The sequence below is a fragment of the Balearica regulorum genome, chromosome 2, assembly GCF_011004875.1.
Source record: "Balearica regulorum gibbericeps isolate bBalReg1 chromosome 2, bBalReg1.pri, whole genome shotgun sequence".
Lineage (NCBI taxonomy): Eukaryota > Metazoa > Chordata > Aves > Gruiformes > Gruidae > Balearica > Balearica regulorum.
The window spans coordinates 10450602-10475355 of NC_046185.1; the positions used below are offsets into that span (position 1 = coordinate 10450602).

The window sequence follows — 24754 nt, forward strand, 5'->3', positions numbered from 1 at the left end:
TGATATATTGGCATGCATAAATAAATTAAAATTAAATTTGCATCCAGAAGGCATATAATGGCAATCTCTTTCCATAGATAAAGCAGACACAAGATGAAGAAAAGAAACAACTTACTGCTCTTCGTGATTTGATAAAATCTTCTCTACAGCTTGATCAAAAGGAGGTAAATAATTTAGACACGTAATTCTCAGAGATAATGTGAATTTATGAATTCTTTATTCAGAAATTTGTTTAATTGCTTTTTCAATTTGTATAGTTATTGGTTCAGAAGAGTTGGACTTTGAACATTATGACAAAACTAGTATTTAGAATGTTCAACTACATACCAGCAAACAGTAGTTTCAGATTAATTTTTTGTTTCCATTTTATATATGAAAATAAATTATTCCTTCTTTTGTGTAATTTTATATTTTTTTATGTAAATGGATCAGATAAATGCTTCATCTAGGCCATTATCCTGTCCTTGACAATGATAAAGAATGCATCTTCAGGAAAAAATATAAAGGCATGGGATGTACACTTCTTTCTTATCTCCTGCCATCCTCCAGCCAGATTGTGTTTGGGATTTTTCTGACCTAGGTGATCCTGAGAAAGCCAGAACGAGAACAGGAGTCTTGCCTTTCCATATTACTCGTCGTCTGCTAACTGACATGGATTTTGTGATGTTGTTCTGCTTCCCAAACCCCTTTTGCTAATACTGTATCGTAAGGTAGAAGATTTGTATGTTAACCAGATAGCAGTGGCCGAGACGGGCCGGTTGAAAACTAAAATACACCACCAATTGTACTGGGATCAGAAGTGAAGGGGGAATGTGCGATGTCCATTGCAGATGTTCTGGAATAGTCCTTGAACTAGGAGATAAGATATAATATATATCACAGCTTTTCCTGGGATAATACTGTGACTTTTTCCAAATCGTAGTGCCCGAGAGTCAGAAATACTGAATATCCCACGGTGAAGCTGAGTGCGTAGGGCATGGAGGGAAGGGGGTGGGTTTCTTCTAGGAAAGGATCACTTACCCTTTGTTCGGTTTTCTCCTAGATAAATAAGACATTAGTATTTGCTAGGTGTCCACTCAGCTTATTAAATATTTAATAATAAAATATGAATTATTATAATTGGCATCTGTCTAGTGTTTATTCTGCTGCATATGTATGTTCACCCACATATACGATTGGGCAGTATTGCTAATATCCAGTATACACAAGAATATAATTTACAACCAGATGTCCTGAGTCAGCTGTTTCCAACAGCAATCAATCATGGATGATTAAAGTAAAATGCAATGAATGCTGAGACTTCCCCAGAATACCTTCCCATTAGTAGTTTGACTATCTTTGCAGTCTTTCCACTACCCTATGGATCTCCTCTCTCTGAATTTGTGCAGTTGCTTTTTGAAGCAGTGTAAACTACCAGCTTCTGTTACAGCTGAGTCTTTCCCACCATTGCTAGATTTTTGTGTGGAAAAATCTTCTTCCTTTTATTTGTCTTGAACTGCATACCCTACTTAAGGTGGGAGTGCTTGTGAATTTATGATGGCATCATTAGATCATTTCTGATCTTTTTTTTTTTTCCATATAAGTCCTAACATTGACATGCTTTTTGACCAGTGCTTAGTGCAGAGAAGGAAGTATGTAAAGTTTAATCAGCTGTAAAACTATAACCATATCATCTTGTTTCTGAATGTTAATAGTCAACCCACAGAATCTTATTTTTCCCCTCTGCATCACTTTACATTTGTTTATGCTGATTTTCACCTGTCATTTATTGTCAAGTTACTTCCTATTGTGAGGTCCTTGAGAGATTCTTGTCAGCCTTTCTTGGGTATCCTGAATAATTTCATGCTGTCTAGCAAACTTTGACATTTACTGTTTACCCTTTTCCAGATCTTATCTTGTTAGCTCATCTGAGGACTTTTCCTCTTGTCCTGTAGCAATATAATTCTTTCCCTTTCATAAGGAACACTAAGTGCCCATTGAAAGTCGAGGTAGGCTGTATCAGTCTGATTTCTCATGTGTATCTACTACTGATTCCTTCAGAGAACTGGAGGAGATTTTTGCGACATAACCTGTCTGTACAAAAGCTGCACTGATTTTTCAACATGTATAATACTAAGTGTACTCTTAAAAGTAGTTTTCATTGATCTTCTTTACATGGTGTGAAGCTTACTTATCTTTTCTTTCCTGGAATTCCTCTGGAACTTCTTCAAAAATAAGACTTTAGTAACTGGGGCAAGTAAGTATTTTTATGGGCTTTCCTGTAATTTTGTAGGTAGCACATTGTAATTACGGCTGCTGGATGCAGATAAATGGCTAGAAGTTAGTAAATTATTTCAGGTAGAATCAAAATTAATAAGGAATGATTGATGAATCGTTCCTTACATTATGGTGGTGGTTTGTTTTTTTCTTTTGAATACTTGCCTATGTGTGCTTTCGTGATGTAGATGTACATTATACAGCAGATAAACTTTGGCCAGAAGGCTATTCCTCTCCCTGCATCTTTAATCCCATCATTTAGAAGGACAACACAACCTTACAACATGTCGTATGTGGCTTTTAGAATTTCTTTGATGTCACAAATGATGACAGGAGCACTGAGTAGAACCCAGTTTATTGTAAGACCTGCCAACTCTCTTTAGTGCTCACTTTTCCCATATCTCATACCCTACACTCAGCCAGTGCTGTGGGGTTTTTTTGTTGGGTTTTTTGTTGGTTTTTTTTTCCTTCCATCTCCAATGTGCACATGGACCTACTAGATCTCTTCCGTGATACTTGCTCTGAAGGTAACTCGTGCTCGTTCTCCATCATCACCCCCAAAAGTTGACCAGAGAACATTAGATTTCAAGAGCTGTTTGGAAATAACTTTAAATTCCAAAGTGGTTTATGGATTGATTCCCAACACACAGAGGAACAAGACCTGCTCTCCCCTCAGTTACCTTTCTTCCACAAGCTGATTATCTGGAAAACAAAGAAAAATACCACCTTCTCTCCTGGCTGCTGCGTTTGTTGTTAAGTTCAAGCTACTTGGTAATCAGCCAGATCTTGGAAATAAAGTAGGACAAACGGGTTATGCTTCTTCGGTGCTGTGTGTTGTGTATATCTATGGCAGGTTACGGTACAAGTCGAGTTTCAAAAGTTGCTCACAGAGTTTAATGAGGTAGAAAAACTAAATGAAATATAGCGTTTTGTTTTCTGATATCTGTTTCCTGGATGTGTAGTAAAAATTATTCTGTTTCAGTGGACAGTAACCTCATTTAAAATCTAAAAATTAAATCAAATTCTGAAACTTAGATATATGTTGTGATTAAGTAGCTTCACAGGCATCAGCCAGATAAACTATGCAACTTTTCTGACTTTATAGTGTAAACAAATCCTAGGACTCTTTAAAAAACTGTGTGTATGTATATCTATATTAAAATTTCTATAATATAACAATAAAGTGTTTGGCTTGAAGAGAATTGAACCTGTGTCTTAAGAAGAAGCAATATTGTGATATGGCTCAGATATTCAGGCAAATCATGGGAGACAGATCTGCTGTATTGAAAGAATCCACTGTTTTGGATAAAATAACCATTTGATCACACTGGTGTTCAAGTGTCTCTTTCAAAATCAACGTGAGGACTTTCACTCGTGATTCTGCTGCATCACATGAGTCAGAGCCTAATGATGCTGGCAGATATTGAGGAGCTTGATAAAACAATGTCTCTGTTATGTAGATATTCAGTGTTTTAATCCTGAAATAGCGTGCCAGCAGTCATTACTCATTGATTAAGTGACAACGAAACTTGAAGACACGTGGCCTCACCAGTCAGCTCTCCATCGTTGTGTGCATCTGAATCTTCAAGTAGCAAAGCTGGGCTTTATTGCTGTGACAGATGGCCTGGTTGGTTGTGATTAAGAATACATTTTCCCCCTTATATTAGTGTATTATAATCTCACTGTTGGAAAATGTATGGATTAATGGAAATATTGAACATGAAATGAATGGGATTTTTTTCTGGTGAATTTTTAAAAATTGAGAAGTACTCTTACCAAAAGTTACTTTGGGAGGGAAACAGTTTGAAATAATAAAATTGAGACCCTGGTTGTGTGTAGTTTTAAGTTTCTTTGACCCTTTATGCAAGAGAAGGAAGTTGAAACTAGTGATTCCTGTCCAAATTTTAAATTTTGTCACCTTTAAGCTCTTTGGAGCTGCCACTAGATAAGTGAGATGTCCTGCCCATCTCAGACTGGCTTGCTGTCACACATGACAAGAGAGATTTCTGCGTGACTGTTACAGCTATTAAATCATTTAGGATCTTTTTTATTTTCAAACAGTATGCTTGGAAAAATTACTCTTCAGCACCCATACTTTCATTCAGGAAAAAACACTAATTTACAAAATGAGCTAACCTCGTTCCCTGCACTTTCAAGGTCTTGTAATGCAACTCCTGCTTTACTGTTGCATGCATTCATGGTGTTTATTTAGCATTGTGGACATCTGTAATGCTCTTGCCTATATTGCTGGCATACCTGTCCTTTCATCAGTGGAATAACTGTTACTGTAATCTTTGCAATTACCTGGTTCTTGGAAAAGCACATCTTGACAATCTTTGCGGAGAAGTGCTAGTGCCATAGCTCCGCTATGGGAAGTACAATTTACTGCCTCTCTGTTACGTGCCGTGTCTCGTCTTGCCACTGTCTTGGTATCAAGTTACGGCAGTTTGTCTCCTGTTTTCAGGAATTACTGATTTTGTAAAATGATCATGTTTTAAAGCTTTGGGGAAAATATTTTAAGGGATACTAGTGTATTTTTAACTGTGTATTGTATTTATTTTATATGTTGAAAAATGCTTATATGTTAAGAAGCTTTAATTTTCAAGGAAACCAGGCCTTTAATACAGTCTTCTATTCCCTATTTTTGTATATTAATTGTTGGTACAAATGTAACTTAACAGCTTTATGTTGAATATAGCCGGTCTTCAGAATCATGTTTTGTGTTTGTTTTGTTAACTATTTCTTTACATTTTGATTTATTTCCCTAAATCTCCATCTGATACGCTCTTTGGAGCAGGAAACAGATCTCATATTCTTTCCTATGCTAATACCAATAGGACCCTAATTCCAATAGGGGTTCGAAATTTAGTTACCACAAATCAGCTGCTTGCTGCGATGGTGTAAAGACTCGCTGCTGGCAGCACATTGCACGTAGCAGCCTTCATGCTGCTTCCAACCACAGCTGCCAGTTTTACCAAAACACTTCTCTCTCAACCCCTAAGACCAATTTGATACAAAATGAAAAACAGTTGTAAGGACCCTGAATAAAATAGCAGGTAGTCATTTTCAGTATATATTGGTTGTGGTAATGGTAAGAAACTGTGTTCTGAAAGAGAAAAGGTTATTGCCAAGGGAGTAATTGAACTTCCCATCCTTTGATTTTTGTATTTTTGATGGGATTTGGTCAGATGTTTTGCAGATAATTGTTTCACAGCTACATTTAAAACTGTATCAACATATCCTTAATTATATCTTTTTCTATAGATTTACAAAAATTAAAAGTTAACTTTGGGCCTGATCTTTTTTCAATGGAAAATCAGAATTAGCTTGTTTGGTGGAAGATACAATACAGCTATCATTTTAGACAATTTAAATGTAATAAGGACTGGGAGACATTTAGTAAAATTTGATCCTGTAGTCATCTTAGTTGCTTTTATGAAGCCAATGTCATATATGCAAGGCTGCACAGAATTTTGTTATGATGTTTTATTACTCGATGAGAAAAAGCAGCAGTGTGCCTAAAAAAGTAATTATTGCCTTCTTTCTAGTAGTGTTTTTAAAAAGGGGAAAAATTGTTTTACTAGATATGGGGGCTATGAAATTTATGTTCAAGGAACATGTTTTTTTTTAAATTCAATAATAATTCTTGTTTTAAATTATTTGCTTTCTCTTTCCTCTATTGCTTTTGCCTTTCGTGATCGAAGTCTAGGAGAGTAAGTCAATGTTTTAATGAACTTTTGGGGATATTTTTTTTTTCTGATGTGCTTATAACAAGTTAATCCATTTCACTTAATTGTTTTGCTAGATCAGGCCAAAAGTTATTTCAGTTGATTTCATTCACTGAAACTCATGAATTGTATAGATTTTTTTAATTGCTTAAAAAACCAGTGATTATTAGCATTTGTTTTTGTTTATATATGTGTTTCTATATATATATGCATGCTATATTCTGTTGCTTTCTTTTTGAAATTTTATCTTAGCCTTTTACTCTTTGATTATAAGATTACACAATATTAAATTTCTGTATTTTAGGAAGTCATTTTTTGAGATGCATATTTGCATCCATAGTGTACCTCAAATGCCTAACGAAGTAATTGAATCTTGAACATGCAGTTAGTTCAAGATGATGTGATGTAAAAGCAAGCTCTCCTATGGATGTAAAACATGCATTAGGAGTTCTCTCTCTTTTTTTAGTCTTTATTTGTGAAGTTGTGGCAGAGAAGAAATAAAGTAAAACAGGCTTAAAGGTTATGAAAACTTACTGTGCATGTCAAGAAACGTTAATGGTGTTTTCCCCTGTTGTAGGATTCACAGAGCAGGCAAGGAGGATATAGTATGCATCAGCTTCAGGGGAATAAGGAATATGGCAGTGAGAAGAAAGGTTATCTCTTAAAGAAGAGTGATGGGTATGTTCTGGGAGCACGTAATATATAGTGAGAACAATTACTATGTTCACACACTGATTTTTATTGTTTTGTACTGTGGGTGCTTAAGGCAGATTCTTCTAATGCACGTGCCACAAGTACTCAAGAATTTCACAGTTCAAATCTGAACACAGATCTGAATTTAATATAGTAAATATAAAAAGCATGACAAGCAATCATAAAAAAATCATGTTAAAAAGAAAACTGTTGTCTTTATAAGTCTCTAAAATGTGATTAAGACCTATCATAAATCTCCAAGTTTTAGTTCTGGTGAGGCATTTAGTAAAATTTTGACTGCATCTGTTTGTTTCTCAAGGCTAATCTCAAAATGTTAATGGAATTAACATGTTCTGAAATAGTGTCTAGTTACTGAATTATTTGTTGTCGATATCTTATGTAGGTTAAGGAAAGTATGGCAAAGAAGAAAGTGCACTGTTAAAAATGGAATTCTCACCATATCACATGCAACGGTAAGTTATTTTTATACCTTTTTATTAAAAATGATAAATTAACATTATCCTTTCCCGGTGAATCTGTTGGTGTTAATCCACTATTACAAAAAAGATGCCACTTCTGCTTTAGACTGCTGAAGTTCTCTGGATTGTCAGGAGTCGGAGACTGATTTAGGGCAGTATTGCTATACTTGTTCTGTTTAAATTTTTCCTAGTTGTCTGCTGCTGACCACTAGTGGGAACTAGTGGTAAATGGAGCAGTACACCTGTTTTTACTATACCTTTGAGATATGAGATGTGATTCATCTGAATAAAATGGAGCATCTACAGTATAGCTGTCTGCATCAGAGCAAGGTCCTGTAGACTCCTGTCTTAGCCACTGGAGAGCTGGTCGATGTAGTTAAAGGAGTCTGGGTAGATTTGGTCAAGATAGATGTCTTGTTACCAACTCGGTTCTGGCTGTTGACTGTACTGGAAGACTAACAACTAGCTCATACATACATGTCTGTGTTACAGATGTTTTATTCCTACATAGGATGTTAACTATTTAAAACATTTTAATGCCTACACATTAATTTTGTAAAAAAAATAAAATCATTCAACTAATCAGAGTGAGATAATGAGAATAAAGTCTGGTTTGAGATTAATTTCAAAACTTCTTGTGGACTGTATGAAGTAAGTGAACTCTTCTTTAGCCTTCTAAAATTTTTCTTCAATTCCCCCCACCACCATCACTTTTATAGCTTATGACAGTTGATTGAATACTTAAATGTATTTATCAATAGTTTGATAAGAAAATGGCAAGTATATTGAACAGACTTTTCAATGAATACTTCAACTGGTTTTGCTCATAAGCGTTGTCATGAGATATCTGTGAAGCACATAATTTGGAAACTTGGGAAGTGTTTGATATTAGATGTTATTGACAGTCACACAGATGTGTGAATGTGCTAATAATTTGAGTGCTTTCAACTAAAAGTGTGAAATTTTGGAAAGTTTTGATCGCAGTGAATTCTGGGAATGGGGCCTATATCTCAAATATCTTCCTCAGAATGCTAAATCATGAGGAACCAACAACATTATCACAGTGGAGGCAGTCCTAAAACTGTCTTGCAGCAGCATGACACAAACTTGTCACAAACAAGAGTAACTCCTGTTACTCTTGTTAAAGGAGATGATCCCATTTCATCACCCTTCTTTCCCCTTCGCCCCAAATGCCACTGATGGCCATGAGTATCAGTGTCTAAAGTTAACTACCGGTGTTAAGTTAAAGGGAAGTCATTACACTTTGTACTAGACTGTTGGTTTGTTTTTTTAATGGCTAGGAAGATAACCTCACCTCCTTTGAGGTGTCATTTAGTCACTTAGTAGTACCAAGGTTAGTAATGGTTCAATTAACACCATTTTGTTTAGAAAAAAATCATGTATTGTCAAGCTCAAGACTTGCCAGTTCAGAATTCTTTGAGTTGCACTATTGATTGTAGTTTTCCTTTTCTTATATGGAGCTGTGTAAAAACAGTCCATTTGCTCTTTTCTGTTGCAGTGCCAAGAGGAAAGTAATTTTCTTGTTTTCAATGATAAAAAGTTCAGATCATGACATGATTATATCTTTTGATTTATTTGAAATGGGAGGAAAATTGGAATATGAGCATGTTGTAATGAAAAATTGTGTATTAGTTTTACCTTTGTTTATGAAATATAATAAAAAACCTCAGTATTATCATATTGTAAATTAAGGTTTATTCCTTTAATCCCATTCAATGAGTCAGGAAGGATTGCCGTGAAGATTTTAATTTTGTTTAGATTTAGCAATCCATCTGTTCTGACAGACCTAAAGTCATGCTGGTCTCAAGCATGTTCAGGGTATACATGTATGCACGCTTACTCCCCAGAAAGGAAAAATAATCCTAAATCAAGACATTTTTGAAGTAAAACAAGTTTTCTTTTTAGTCCAACAGGCAACCAGCTAAACTGAATTTATTGACCTGCCAGGTGAAACCAAATGCTGAAGATAAGAAGTCATTTGATCTAATATCACGTATGTAGCAACTTTAGTACCATCACGCGTTATTTGGGATTTCTAAAAATGTCATTACAAGATACTTTGAGTAAAAGTGAGGCTACCGTTCAAAATTGAGATCTATATCCGGATACGTGCAGTGCCTCATGAGTGTTCAGATCTTGCTAGTTTTGAAGAGAGGTTGAATGGACAAATGAATATAGAACCTCTTTTGTCTGTGTGACATAAATACTATTCATTTGTGACGAGGCATGAAATGCAGCATATGTGCTGCTCTGCTAAGCTTCAAGAGATGTTTAACAGCTTAGTGGGACATGCATAAGCTGTATCCAGCAGGAAATGGAAAACATCTTTGGCCTTATCTTTGTTTTCCTTCATTGTCTGTTCTGCTTTTCGAGTGCTGTTTAGGGGGTTGGGGACGGCAAGGAGAACCCAATTTCTCTTGTTCTCTTATCTTTTTCAAATATGCTTCTGTTTGTGTAAAATTGATAGCAACTCGTCTTCTCAGCATTAAAGCTTCTGTGATTTCCCTTCTTCCCATTTTGGTCTTGTATAGCAGGTATTTTTATCCAATCTGATAAAATGCATAAAAATGCTTTTGAAGTCGATGAGTCAACTTACTGTTTTCAGTCTTTACATATATAGTATTAAACAACAACCAGTTCCAACATTCTGTATTTACAAGGACAGTCTATGAAACCTTTGAGTGTGAGGGATAATGCCCACTTCATATTTCATCCTTTGGTTAGTAAAAAGTTTCTTAAACAGAGGGGGAAAAGTATCTAACAGGAACAAATTCATTTTGCCCTTTTCTGCTACTTATGTTTCAGATTTGACTTCAGAATGGCAAAATTTGATTCATATGCTTATTTTTGTTTAATATTTCTCAACGTAAGACTTTTGAAATACGGACACTTGGTGTAAATCAAAATTCACCATTTCATCTTTCTCTGTTTTTTTTGTTTTTTTTTTTTTAATAACTGTTTTCCATAGTTATGAATAAAATATAAATGTTGCTGGTTAAGAGCAATTGCTCTTAAAAGCTTTAGTTGCCACTTAAGTTTTAGTAACAATTATGTTGATATTTTAAAATTTATCATGTGCCAAATGAAAAGATGTATTTATTTATTTCAGATAATAGAACATACCACTTTCAAGCAGAAGATGAACAGGAATACGTAGCGTAAGAATGTTTACATTTTTTCAAGTTTATTTTGCCAATAGAGGTGTATATAATCACACATAATAGTGGAAATAGTTTTCTCAGTTAATGCAGTAGTGCCTACTGTCTGTTTCTGCTATTCTAAACTTCTAAATATAACCTATTTTGTGTCACGCTACAGGGCTCTCTGAAAACCTTGTAATATTAAAAACAAAACAAAAAAAATCCCAACCAACCAAAACCCCATTTAGATTGTGTACCATGCCAGCACGTGGTTTGTGTGCAGTTGCTTGGCATGATACAGTAGATCAGGTTATTAGGGCTCAAATGAAATAGTTTTAAATTCTTCTTAAATCTTCTGTGTCAACCCTGTTTTGCAGTTACTTTTTTCCTCCTGATTCTACCTTTTCCTTTAAATTAAAAATAATAAGTAGATAAAAGATCTCTATATAAGGCATAGAAGATATTTACAAGTAATGCATCTTTTGTACTGTAGGCCTAGAAATAAACAGCAAAACAAATCTTTGAGATTTGTGTACTTTAGAATCCAGTAACTTGCTTCATTAATGCACGTTTCCAACCAGATGATTTCCTTTAAAACAAACTTTCTTCCTGCTACGTCAGAACTACTACTTCTCCTGAGAACCATGCACCACTTTTTTCCTCTTGAACATTGTTCTTGGTGTCATCCCAAGCGTGTGGTGCAGAACATTACAATCTAATGCTCATCGCCTGACAATTCCAGGAATAAAGTTACTAGTGAAGAGTGCAGCAAGCCTGAGCCTTCCAGGCTGCCTCATTCATCGGGACTTTCATGCTCTTCTGTTGCATGTCCATATTCCAACGGAAGACTGTGTTGCTCCATGTGTATTTTAAAGGTACAGGGAATGTTTGTAGGGTATTTCAGTTGTTTGGTAGTGTTGGGATGCAATGGCATTGACAGCTCGACATTGGGAGGCACGAATGGAATGGGAAGGCTGGAGAGTTCTTTGTCATGCAGCTGTTTCATTCCAGAGTCTTCCACAGCTTCGTGCTGGCCCTTGGAGTGCAAAGCTGACTTGCTGGTCGTGCTTACTGCATTCATTCTAGAACTTAAGTATTCCAGTAAGTTTCTTGGTCATGAAGAAAATACTGTTATTTCTGATCAGTAATGCACTTGATGAGTCAGAAGCTTCTGTTTCTCTGCCATAAATTTAGTTTTTACTATATTTGTTGGTTTAAAAGGTGAAGTTTTTTGGTTGTGGGTTTTTTTTTTTTTTTTTTTGTCTTAACGCATGAGTAAGATAGGAGAGAATACATTAGTAAGCTAATTCTTCTGATTGGCAGGTCAATAAATTTAGTTTAGCTGTCTGCCCATTGGATTGTTTTGGAATTCCAGGCTGGTTTTATTTCCCATTAGAACTATAATTCCCATTTGTTTACCACTAAATTCTGATTTATCACTTTTAAGTCCAGTGGCTGAGAAAATGACTTGTATGGGAATATGTTTATGTTCCTGCAAGTTTAAAAAGTTTCATTTACTAAAGACTTATTGGTTGCATCCAAGTGTTGGAATACATGCAGACAAACTGATAGCCCCGAAGTGTATTTTGCCTGTATTGGCACTGTAGTTCACCAACAAAAAGGTATTGTGATGCTACTCAGACAAGTGTTCTGAAATGGTGTGTACTTTGAGATGCACGTGGAAACTTATTTTCTTTTCTCTTTAGGAAAATTTGTGCAATATCTTTAATTGAAGTTTAGGAACCAGAATGACTGTTAATGTGTTGATGAAAAACTACAATATAACCAAATGTTCTGTTTTTCTTGTGCAGCCACTAGATGGGTCCTAAATAAGCTTTATCTAAGATGTCATGTGAACAGCACCTTTTGACTTCCAACCTTGTTGATTTAAGAGTGTTCTGCAAGAGCTATGTGATTTAGCTCCTTGATTAGAGTTGTCATCCTCTTGTTCCAATTTCCACTTGACTTGTATATGTGTGTCCTTCTCGTCCTTTTCTTCTCCATCTTGTTGGTGTTTTATCCACCCAGTTTTAGTGCTGCCTCTGTTCAGTCTCTTTTTCTTTGTGCACCAATTGAGGAATAAATGCTTAAATAGATTTTCCAGGCTCACATCTTAAATAGAGAAAAAAGCAAGATGCATTTCTTTATACTCTAGTTTAACTGACCCTGCATACATTGTCCTAGTGATCATTTTAAATTGCTTCCATAAACAGTTCCTCAAACTACTCAAAAATAATAATGATGATGATAAAAAAGCAGACGGATTAAAATACAAATCACTGAAGCCTACATTCTGTTATAGGTCTGTTACTGCTTCCCCTCAAACATTTCCTGTAGTCCAGTGCATTTCTTGATTCTTACCCAGCCAGCTGTCTGTTGACCTTTACTGCTTGACTGTCCTTCAAAATTCTCAGTGGATTATTAGTTTCTCTAGCAGATGAAATACAGTGTGTGTGTAGGGGGGAAGTGTGCCTATATTTATGTGTATGTTATAAAAAATGTAACTTCAGGTCTGTAAAATAACCAGATATATGTTTTTAATATATACAATAATAGACTCTTTCTGCTTTTTGATAATTCTGGGTAAAGCCAAGCAAACTCTGTACATGATCTTTTAGTTCTTTTCTACTGTCTTTTTGAAGGTCAAGAGTATCTCCATTTCTGTAGGAAAAGCCTGGATTATGAACAAAGCTATAGTCAGAAATTTTGCTATGAAGGAACCACACATCTGACTTCAGTCTAGTGTTTAGCAACAGTCTTCAGACATTTTCTACTTTGGGAAGACTGAGTTGGAAGGTCTTGATACTATCTGTTGCTTATTCCGTCCGAAAAGGTTGTTTCTGAAAGTTTGCAAATTACTATGCTAGTGTTCTGTTTATGCATTTACCTGGAAACAACAGTGTTGCAATAGGGATTGTCAGAAGAAACAGATAAAATTTTATTGCAAAGCAAAAAAACCCAAACCTAATAGCCTGGTTATTCTGGGAGGGCTTTTATTGGCTTAAAAATACTGAGGTAAAATAAGAGGAATTTGAGTCTGGACCACCTGAGGTTAATGAATACTTCTGTTGCCTTCACTGGATCCAGAAGTCGCCCATGATGCCAGATTTTTGTTTAGCCTCATGAGTTTTTTCAAAGCTGGTAATCTCCAGCAAACAAAATGCTTTAAAGGACCCCGAGAAACTGCTCAGACCCAGAAAAAGAACGGTAGTAGAAGATTGAGCAACCTGTCTTACTGTATTAAATACAAGACAAAGCAATTCTGTGAGACATGAGTAATTTTTAAATTATTTGAAAGAACACTACAAAGTATTACCAGAAGCTTTTTGACTGTTAGCTTGACACTGGAGAAATAAAGCAAATATATTTAAAAAAAAAAAAAAAAGGAAGAAAAACCAGACTAGTGCAGATAAGAAAAAAGGGGAAGAACAGCAGTCATGTATTATAAACAGCAGTCACTTTTATAAACTGTTGATGCCGAGTTAATATACCATACTTTCTGATTTGACTTGTTTATTTTTGAGTGTACGGCCTGCACCGAAGGCCTGGTGACCAACCGGAGACCTCGTGTATAAACGGCGTTAGTCATTAAGAACGTGGTGGTGGTGTGCTTGTGTTAAACGGGCCTTGCTGCCGACGTCGGGAAGAGCTGACGCTGCGGTGCCTCTTGCTCTGACTGTCTCACAGATGACACCAATGACCTGCAGCCTTGGACAGAGGGTTCCTTCTAGCTGAGCAAACGCAACCAAAATAACTTAGTGCTCTCACAGTTTAGAAACTCTTCATATGGAAATTCATATCAAACTAACAGCTGGCTCAGTCACGTCATGTTTACTTTAATTGCATCTGATAATTTTTTTAATTTTTACTGCATAGTTTTTATTCAAATTCTGCCTTTTTAACAAACTAAGAAAACTGTAACCCTGATAGAAATTGTCAACAAATGTCAGAATAAATGTTGTCTGAGTTTAATGATTATTTTACTCTGTGTGTTTAACACAACATTACTATGATATTAGAAGCAAGACACTGCTGCCTCTTATTTTTTTAGCAACATTGGATTTCAGCAGAAAAATTGCAGAAGAATGCCATCTAGTGTGGGTTCTTATATTGTATCATATAACTAGAGAGAGGTATTCATATATTGTTTTCAGCATGTTAACTATGGAGCAAATTTGTTTTCAGATCTTCCAATTTCTCTTTTATTTTTCAAGTTGATTTTTCAATAATTTTTTTTAAGTATTTTCTTTTAAGTACAAGTTCCTAGATTATCCTTTGCCCATAAAAATTTTAACAACCAGATGTGTATGAAGTATATAATATACAGTGCCCATATACCAGCTCAGGCTCCAAATCTGTATTGCAAGATTATGTACATAAATTTACCTCTGAAAACCTTTAAAGTTTATCTATGCATTATTATTTCAGTGAGAAATTATGAATTTCAGTCTGAAGTTCTCTTAGTTTGTTTAGATGACCATAGCCATTTTAGCACATTTCAGAAGATTGATGATTGCAGATAATTGTGATATTTTAAAAAGGAAATGGATTGAGGACACTGCCAATTTAAAATATTTCTGTGTAAAAAAAAATGTGTATTTGCAGTAGATCTAAATTCATTGTACCTGGGAGGATTTTTTTTGACTTGCTCTTTTTCTAAATTAGGCAACACTGCGTCTGCAATGTGCTTGTCCTTAGTATAACCACTTTCCCCTCTTTACTTCCACCTGTAGGGCAGCAGCCACTGAGAGGCTTTTTTTTTTTGTTTGTTTTTAATTAAAATATTATTGTGTAAACAAAAACCTGTGGGGGCAGGGGGGGAGGGGGGAACTAGAGCCAGAAATACCATTAAAGTCTTGATTTGTTGCAGTCAACAGTTGCTCTTAAAATTTTATGTCGGCTATCAATATCGTTACTCTCCTCATCTTCTCTTCCTTAGCCCATTTGTTGCCATGGTAATTTTCATTAATTTGGACATTACAGTCTGACTCTGATTAGTGCACTGAGACCTGCTTTTTAAAGGCAACTAGACATAAACACATTCAAAAATGTGCTTGCTGTCTCCTCTGTGAAGAGAGATGCACACTGGAGCAAGTAGTGGTTATAATTTTCTCCTCTAATAATGGGATAGACTTTAGGAAGATCTTAGGCACCTACTTTTAAAACAGTTCAATTTACAGGAGTTTAATTCACCCTTTCTCTTCCACAGCTTCTACTTATTTGAGGAACCTGAGGACTGTACTATTTTGACTTTAAAATTGTTCACCAAAGGGACATTAGAATTAAGATTATTTTTTTCTCTTTGTCTTTTCTCATTCCTACTTACCTTTTCTCAGTTCTTTCCTGTCCGTCTCTCACTTTTCCCCCACTCAGTCTCTCCCACTATACAGTCCTTCCCTCTGTTCCCACTAATATTTTTGTTCCTGGCAAGCTTTCTACAGTTTATAGATTAACTTGTATTTGCAAATGCAGATCTTCATTAAGGTCTTTATCTTGTGCTAGATGGATATCAGTATTGACTAACAGCAAAGAAGAAGCATTAAATATGGCATTCCGTGGAGAGCAGAGCACAGGGGAAAACAGTTTAGAGGATCTGACAAAAGCCATTATTGATGACATACAGAGATTACCCGGAAATGAAGTCTGTTGTGATTGTGGCTCACCAGGTATCTCAATTTGCTAATGTCATCAACTTCTTGTTGGGAGCAAAGTAATTTCTTTAAAGAAGTGTTTGTAGAGTGCAAACTAATTTTCTAAGTGATATGTTGATCAGTCTTCAACCTGTGTCTAAAAGAACAAATATGACTTTCATACGTTAGTTCCATTTAATTCACTAAAATATTTTTGTGTGTTGTCTGTGCTTACTTCCAGCAGTTCAAGCCCCTCTGGAGTTTGAACTGTTCTTGTTGCACTGTCTCTAGATGCTTGTTGCACTTGAATGGAAGTTGCTTGGCATCACTGATCCTGTGCATGCTACTAAGTAGAAGTGAGTAATGCTTAGACAATGATTGTGGAAAAATTGACCTGGCCAGGATCTTACTCCGAGGTTTTATCTTGGCATGAGACTGCTGGAATTGCAGTATCAAAAATATTCAGAGGCAGAATAAGTAGTCTTGTGCAAAGAATGAGACCCAGAGTTGGAATCCTATCAGATTATATCTTCAGAAGTAGAGAGTTACAGGTCAGTTGTATGCTGATTAGAGCTTGACAAGAGTCATCTTGTCATAGAACTACTGAATTGATATGGTAGTTGGCAGCCATTACAGCTTTCACATCTAAAGAGACACTTCAAGAAGGTGATATTCATTTGGAACTGACTAGATTGTATGTGTCTTGAAGATGCTTACTAATGCAGAACTGATCCAAATAAGAAATGTGTAGATAAGAATGCAAAGTGGAATATAATTATGTCAAATCCTGGAATCGGTTCATTCAATTATTTCATCGTGTAAAGCTACAGAAACTTTGGATTACAGTTCTCATTCATCTGTTAATTTATGGTGAAGTTTTAAGCTTCACTCCTGTACCCCAGCTTGCTGCTTTAAAACTCTTGACTTAATGCTTTATCAGTTACTGTTTAAGATCAAGGAAGAGATTAGTTTGAAGACATGTATGTATACAAAATATGTCTGGAGCTTTTTCTTTTCCTTAAAAACTGGTCTTGCTTCTTATGTAGCATTCATACTGTAAGATCTATTCCAATGTTACATGCAGATCTCCTCCATGACAGCAATTTTTATTTTTTTGCTGGACTAGCCCATGTTCCTTAAATTTTCTACAACATATTACTATTTTACATATTGGAAAGTACTATGGTTAATGTTTCATGAAGAAAGACTATTTAAAATTTAAGAAGTAAAAATTAAAACTTAAGAGTTTGCCAATGGTGGAATTTAGGAGACCTGTTTCTTTTAAAAACAGGAAACAAAAGCTTTATGTTCTTTCTACAAGAAACAAATCCTAAATCTATTCAAATATGGTCATTCAGTATGGATTTATAAGTCTAAATTCAGTGCCTTTGGGGTTGTCCCTAAATTTGAAAAACTTAATTCCATGGGTAGCAATTTCTGTTTAAATCTGCACTGCACTTTGGAGAAAAGTATGGAATATTTTTAGTTTATTTCCATTTTTAAAAACATTAAATGAGGAGTCATTTCAGAATACATTGGGACTTCTTACCACTATTGAAAACCTTTTCTTGGACTTTGATTAAATATTTTGGTTTTCAATTCTACAGATCCAACATGGCTATCAACTAATTTGGGCATTTTAACCTGCATTGAGTGTTCTGGAATACACAGAGAAATGGGTGTCCATATTTCTCGAATCCAGTCTTTGGAATTAGACAAATTAGGAACGTCTGAACTCTTGGTAAATTTCTTTAATTTGGATTATTTTTTAAGTCAAATGTTGACCTGTATATAGGAAACATTCAGGTGTCTAATTAACAGTTAATTTTTTTCAAGGTGTGAGTTTTGCAGAATGTCATCTTTGTATTTTTGTAAGTATCTTGCAGGAGGGTTTTTACTATTATGTATTATTGATGCTTTTGACCACTTGTCACTTCTCATGTTCATTTCCTGAGGTTTTGCAGAATGAATATTGACATCCGTTGTGATTAGTGCCATCAGAACTTCGCCTCTCATTAGTTGATCTTGACCCTAAATCAGAGTAGTCTAAAATCTCATGGGATTAAAGAAAATGAAAGCTAATTTAACTTGACAAGTGAGAATGACTGTTGCTAATTTTGACAAAAAATGTTGGATGAATCTTTTAGTTGATGGAAGAAACCCTGTAACATTGAAGTTATGAAAGGAATTTGATGTGAGAGTACTAAAAAAGAAAAAAAAAAACGAAGAAAAAAATCCATACAAAAACCCCTCAAACAGCAGGTTTATCTTCCCAGCTGTTTGGCCTGTGAGAAAACACTTGTTAGAGAAATTTTGTATGGGGAAAATTGAGAAAAGATAAAGGCAGTTCTGTGCTTGCATGTAGGCTTAACATTAGCACTGATACTTCTTGTCTCATTTGCAAAGTTACTATTGATTTAAATCAAATTTTACTAAGCATGACTTTCCAGTAGGTCAGATCTTCTTTCCAAAAGTAACTTCCTGATCAGAGTACTAGCACCGGTTCAATGTTCATGCTGCTAGTTCCTCATTCTATTTTTATATTGAAGGCAGGTTGTCTTGAAATACAAATAGCTGTGACTGTGAAGCCTATTGCACAAGTTCTGGAATGATAGGATGCACACGTGAAAATGTTTTTAATTGCTTTATATTTACTGTAATCATTGTGCTTTAATTTTGCAGACCTGTGTATTCCATCTTTTATTAGTAGTGTGGAAAATGCACATTGATAGTCCAGTTTTTAGGTTGCTGTGAGACCTGAAAAACCGCCACCCTCATATATATTTTTTTGTCTTATTGCAGCTGGCCAAGAATGTAGGAAATACTAGTTTTAATGATATTATGGAAGGGAATTTACCTAGTCCTTCACCTAAACCCAGTCCATCAAGTGATATGTAAGTTTTGAATCTCTAAATTCTTTAACATTAAGTTTACTGCAGAATATATATATGATGTAAAATGTCTTAAACAGTAACCAAGCCAGAGGAGGGCAAGGATGGCAGAGGATTGAGGTTTTCACTCCAACTGTGGAGTTTCTTAGAAGTTCAGTCTGTTGTAATGTAGTCACAGTATAGCTACCTCAGCTTCTCAGTGTAGAAAACATTAAGTTTGTGTTTCAAGACTCATTATTTTGAATTTAGAATGTTTTGTAGTATCCCCTCAGGTGATAAACACAGTTGTGCTAAATGATGGTAGCTTCAGGTATTGTCTTGAGATGGTGACAAGCTTTTTCTTCCTTTCCCTGGTGTAGGAGTTGCACATAAAGTATAAAAGATGTGGTTTTGCCACAGAAGACCTTTTAACCTGTTACGTTATTTTCTAGCTGACTCAGTATGTTTTCTTTTATCCTGTTTTTAGCATGTTTTCGCATGCTTATCCTATTTTTAACATGTAGGTATGGTTCCACAAGAAATCACATTTCAGGCTTTGTTTTTTCTTTGGTCTTAGTCCCCAGAGTCAGAATAATTTTTGTATGTAACAAGAAGGCCAGATAAAATTGAGTATATACGTTATTTTGGGCTTGTTTGCAACAGACACATATTATTATAATAATAATAAATACCAGTCTTTATCAGATAGTTTTCCTCTTCCCTTCTCAGCTCCTGAGTTAGGCAAGGTGATTTTAAATTTAAATCATTGACCCATTTTTCTAAAAATTTCTAAACCAAGCTCTATTTTCACACCCCCCAGGACTGCACGTAAAGAATTTATCACTGCTAAATATGTAGATCATAAGTTCTCCAGGAAGACTTGTGCATCTGCAGCAGCTAAACTGAATGAATTACTTGAGGCTGTCAAATCCAGGGATTTACTTGCACTAATTCAAGTCTATGCAGAGGGGGTAGAGCTAATGGAGCCACTGTTAGAGCCCGGACAGGTAAGCTTTTCAGGTAAACAAAGCAGAGTATTTTAAATAATGTCTATTTGTAAAATGTCCAGGACCTGCTACCTTTGATACTAAAACAAGAGAAATAACAGATGAAAATGGTGGGTTTTTTCTTCCTTTCCTTAACGTGGCATCCTTGTGGGGAGGGAAAAGACCACTATATCTGTTGTCATCAATTGCTCTGAAGGAGCGTGAAATGCAATAGTAACATCATGCACTGTTCTTGGTACAACTGTAGTATGTTGAAAAGCACCTGTTCTGCAGTATGTTTCCTTTAGGAAAAGGCCCAAAGAGAGAGGACTTTCGCTTGATAACCCAGGGTCACCTGATATCACATGCATTATTATATCTGCTTTTAAGGTGGTCGCTGAAGGTACACATTAATGACTGTATGCAAGTCTCTGTTTATTCTTTATGAGGAATGAGTAAATCTGATGCCTTCACAGCTTCTGATGAAACATTTACAAAAATACAGTTTCTTTCAATGAGGAAGAGAGATTTATTTTTTTAATAAAGCTCTGAATACTTATCTTCTTTCTGAAGTCAGTAACAACTTTTCAGAAAAATCAGTCCAGGTTGACCTCAAGTATCCATGTAGAAATGTTGCTCAAGAGCAACGTAGCCTGTTTTTATAGATAATTGATGCTGTGTAACCACTTGGTCAGCAATGTTTTCTTCCATTACTTTTGAACCCAACTTGGAGAGATCTCAGAGAATGTTCTCAACAAGTTCTGTGAAAATAGCTCACTTGGCAAAGGACAGAGTGCTTGGAGGCAATAAGTTCAATATAGCACTTGAGAGATCACAGAGTGCTTATCGTGGAAACACATTACAGATTCTTTAACACAAGGTACACTTTCTATATGTGTCATCCATAGCAGTTACCACAGAATTAGCTCCTTAGCGTTTCTCAGCTATTGCAGTCAGTGATACCCAGAACACCAGTTGGAATGTAGTCTTCAGTTCAGACATTTATAGCAGCGTTCTCCACTGTAAATTCTCTGATGTTTAATGAAGTAATGCTTTTTAAAAGTTGTGACTATTTCTAAATATATGTACTGTAATATAGGAGGTTTCTTAAATGCCCTTTATGATCAATAGGAGTAATGAAATCTGGGTTTAGATGAATTTCTTATGCAACGTTTAAATGGAATTAAACCGTATTTTTATTTAGATGCATTAATATATGTGTTATATTTATAGAAAATAAAGTATGATTCCGTTTAAGTTCAACAAGAAGCCCTCTGTCTGGGGAGGAACAACCCCATGCACCAATATATGCTGGGAACCACCCAGCTGGAAAGCAGCTTGGCAGAAAAAGATCTAGGGGTCCTGGTGGACACCAAGTTGAACATGAGCCAGCAGTGTGCCCTTGTGGCATAGGCCAATGGTGTCCAGGCTGCAGCAGACAAAGTGTTGCTGGCAGGTTGAGGGAAGTGATCCTTCCCCTTTACTCGGTGCTGGTGAGGCCACAGCTGGAGTACTGTGTCCAGTTCTGGGCTCCCCAGTACGAGAGAGACTCCCCATACTGGAGAGAGTGTAACGAAGGGCCACAAAGATGTTTGAGAGTCTGGAGCACCTGATGTATGAGGAAAAGCTGAGAGAACTGGGACTATTCAACCTGGAGAAGAGAAGGGCACAGGGGGATCTTACCACTGTATATAAATACCTGAAAGGATGGTGTACAGCAGGAAGGAGCCAGGCTCTTTTCAGCAGTGCCCAGTGACAGGACCAGAGGCAATGGGCACAAACTGACACACAGGACGTTCCCTCTGAACAGCAGGAAACTTTTTTTTTTTTTAATTGTGAGGGTGACTGAGTACTGGCACAGGTTGCCCAGTGAGGTTGTGGAGTCTCCATCCCTGGAGATACTCAGAAGCCATCTGGACATGATCCTGGGCAACTGGCTCTGGGTGGCCCTGCTTGGGCAGGGAGATTGGACCAGATGACCTCCACAGATCCCTTCCAACTTCAACTATTCTGTGATTCTGTAAGAGATTTAATGTATGTAGGACTATGATTTTTTTTTTTTTTTAATTTTGTTTCTTTTGGTGGGTTTTTTCTCCCTGGTTTTGTAGGAAATAGTGTTGTAGCCATGCTTACAGGTCACCGAGGTGTCATAAAGCAACAAGTACTGTAAATTTGCTCAGTATTCCTTGACAGGATCCCTTTTAGTTACTAGTAGCTAAAATGGTTAAAGGGTCCTCAGGATTGCTGCATCCAGCTGGGAAAAAGGGAAGACTAGTTTTGAGAAAGCTGTGATATTAGAAAGTGTGATGCTGTTTCCTTTGAAGCACATGATGTCTTCTAGAGATCAGAAAGGCAATAACTGTTTTTGTCAGAATTTCCTAATAATATTTTTCTGTTGAAAGACTTGTTATAAAAGAGTGACATATATCTCGGTACGTCGGATATTAGAAGCTTTGCAGAAATAAGACACAAAAATCTAACTTTTATTTACATGTGTTTAGGAGCCAGGTGAAACAGCACTTCATTTAGCAGTCCGGACTGCTGACCAAACCTCTCTCCATCTGGTTGACTTCCTTGTACAAAACTGGTATGGATTGCTCATTTTTCATTACATTGTGCATGAAAAATGTAGATATTCAAAGCTATCTTGCAGTGCTTTGGACAGTGTTTGCTCATCACTTATAATTGTTTTCCTTGGATATGTTTGGAAAGAGCATGATGTAATACCTTTTGAGTTGAACCTTTGTGCTTCTAATGAGTAGAGAAAGGAAAAGAAGTGTAGATTAAGAACATGGAAAGCAGTTATATAAAAACAGGATGAAAGGGAAAACTATGTAGAGCAAAAGAGCATTGATTTAGAACACATGGCAGTATGAAACAATGCAACCGAATAGTTCCGGTAAAGGAGGGATGACAAGTAAATGTTCCAAATACAGCATCTGTGCAAAGAAATTGCACAAGGGTAATTCTCAGAAAATTATGAATAGAAGCTAGATTGACTTTGAAAAAGGTGTTATAATACTTAATAAACTATTAAAGCTATTGAGAGCATAATCTTCTTAACTAGTAATTGTCAACATCTAGTTTATTGGCTGAGCTATTCTTTGTTGCCAAGAGATGTGTTCATAAAAGTGAAAAAACTTCATGAAAACTTTTTTTTTTAAATCAAATGGTGTAGTGGTACAACATTATTTTTTATGTTTCACAATAATGATTAAATGAGGTCAATGCCAATCCACTTGTATAGTATGCTATTAAGTGAAAGAAGCAGCAGTCGCTTGCTGCGTCAGGTGGTGGGTTTTGCAGAACGATGAGGGAGGAGGGTTGGGGAAACACAGCAGACTCATCACAACGTGCTTGAGCTGGTGGGGGGAAAGCTTGAAGATTTTGTTAATTTTTGTTTTTCCCTCAGCATAGCAAGTCATACCTGCTATGTGCAGTCAGTGAATACTTCCCCCCCCCCCCGCCCCCCACCTTCCCATCTCTAATAGTTTACGTAGCATTGTACATAGGGAGTGTTAGAGAGGCAGTTTGGTCTTCTGGTGATGGCACAGACTTGGAATCCACGTTGCTGACATCATCTCTTGGGCTATGTAGACTAGCTGTGTAACCTTGACCTAAACTTTATTCTACCACTACTCCCTCATGTTAAATGGAGTGCTGACTCTTGTAGAAGGTTCATTAAAGTACAAAATATAAGCTACTAATATTTCAAGCTGTTTGACATCTTAATTTGAAAAATGTGTTAGAAGCCCAAATTATTATTTTGAGCATTATTAAGGATTTGTTGTTTTGGATTATTATTTAAAATTATTTTGTTTAGTTAGGAAGCTTTATAGTTTCTTCTGACAACTATCATCTTTTACATGTTTTGTCATCTGTCTGTATTTTTTGTCTCAGTCTCAAATTTAAGAGCATCTTTATAACCATATGGGCTCTGCACTTACTCTTCAATATGGTTAATACTGAGTGGAAAAAAAGCTGTCATGTTCTGAGCTTTTCTTTTCATTTTTATAAATGTATTATATTGTTCCCAATATGTTAGTAACTTTTTTTGAGAAACCTTGTTTTAGAAATTGAAAACTGAAGGATGTACAATTTTAAATAGCCATGTGAATTTGAATCCAGGGCACAATTTCTTTCCCTAACTCCGTGTGTATCCTTATATTCCTCCTTATGACTGGATTGTGGATGCCCCCTCCCTGGAAGTGTTCAAGGCCAGGCTGGATGGGGCTTTGGGCAACCTGGTCTAGTGGAGGGTGTCCCTGCCCATGGCAGGGGGGTTGGAACTTAGTCTTTAAGGTCCCTTCCAACCCAAACCATTCTATGATTCTATGACTCTTTTGTGTATCTTCACAGCCATTCTTCATAGTTCATTGAATGTGTGGGACTTACTAACGTATTCCAACTGTATCAAAATGATTTTTTAGATACTTTTAATTTAGCATGTTTGAAAGAAATACCAGTGAAGTGCCAGGTGGAAAACAACTGGCATGACCTTACAGAGGATTAGGTTTGAATCTTTGGAGTTTCACTTTTTTTTTTTCTTAATGAACATCTGTAGATGCTCAGTTCTTTTCAACCACAGCTTAGGAATTTCCAGTATGCTTGGAACTATTCTTAATAGTCTTTGAAAGTAATGTTTTATTAAAAAATATTTCTTTCTCCTTCTACTTCATAGTTGTCCAGTAAAGTATTTATGCATTTATTATTTATAGGGATGCTAGATCTGAAATGAGTAGCACAGCATACTGTACTTCTCTTGACTGGTTTTTCTTTTGTGTTCAGTGGAAACCTGGATAAACAAACAGCATTGGGTAATACGGTTCTACACTACTGCAGTATGTATAATAAGCCTGAGTGTTTGAAATTGCTTTTGAGGGGGAAGCCAACTATTGATGTAGGTAAGTTCATTATATAAAACTTGGAAATAAAGATTTCCTAAAATTTA

The 24754-nt window shown here is 36.0% G+C and overlaps 1 protein-coding gene across 4 annotated transcripts in view; it reads left to right on the forward strand.

Moving 5' to 3' along the window:
• ASAP1 (ArfGAP with SH3 domain, ankyrin repeat and PH domain 1) overlaps nt 1–24754 on the forward strand; it is a 161789-nt gene that overhangs the window by 104440 nt on the left and 32595 nt on the right. For all 4 annotated transcript variants that reach the window (XM_075743314.1, XM_075743316.1, XM_075743318.1 and 1 more), the window contains 11 exons: nt 78–164; nt 6562–6662; nt 7081–7150; nt 9083–9170; nt 10287–10335; nt 15820–15983; nt 17555–17688; nt 18750–18841; nt 19638–19824; nt 22305–22390; nt 24592–24707. In XM_075743314.1, coding sequence (XP_075599429.1) covers nt 78–164; nt 6562–6662; nt 7081–7150; nt 9083–9170; nt 10287–10335; nt 15820–15983; nt 17555–17688; nt 18750–18841; nt 19638–19824; nt 22305–22390; nt 24592–24707 — 1174 coding nt within the window. The remainder of the gene's footprint in view (nt 1–77; nt 165–6561; nt 6663–7080; nt 7151–9082; nt 9171–10286; nt 10336–15819; nt 15984–17554; nt 17689–18749; nt 18842–19637; nt 19825–22304; nt 22391–24591; nt 24708–24754) is intronic.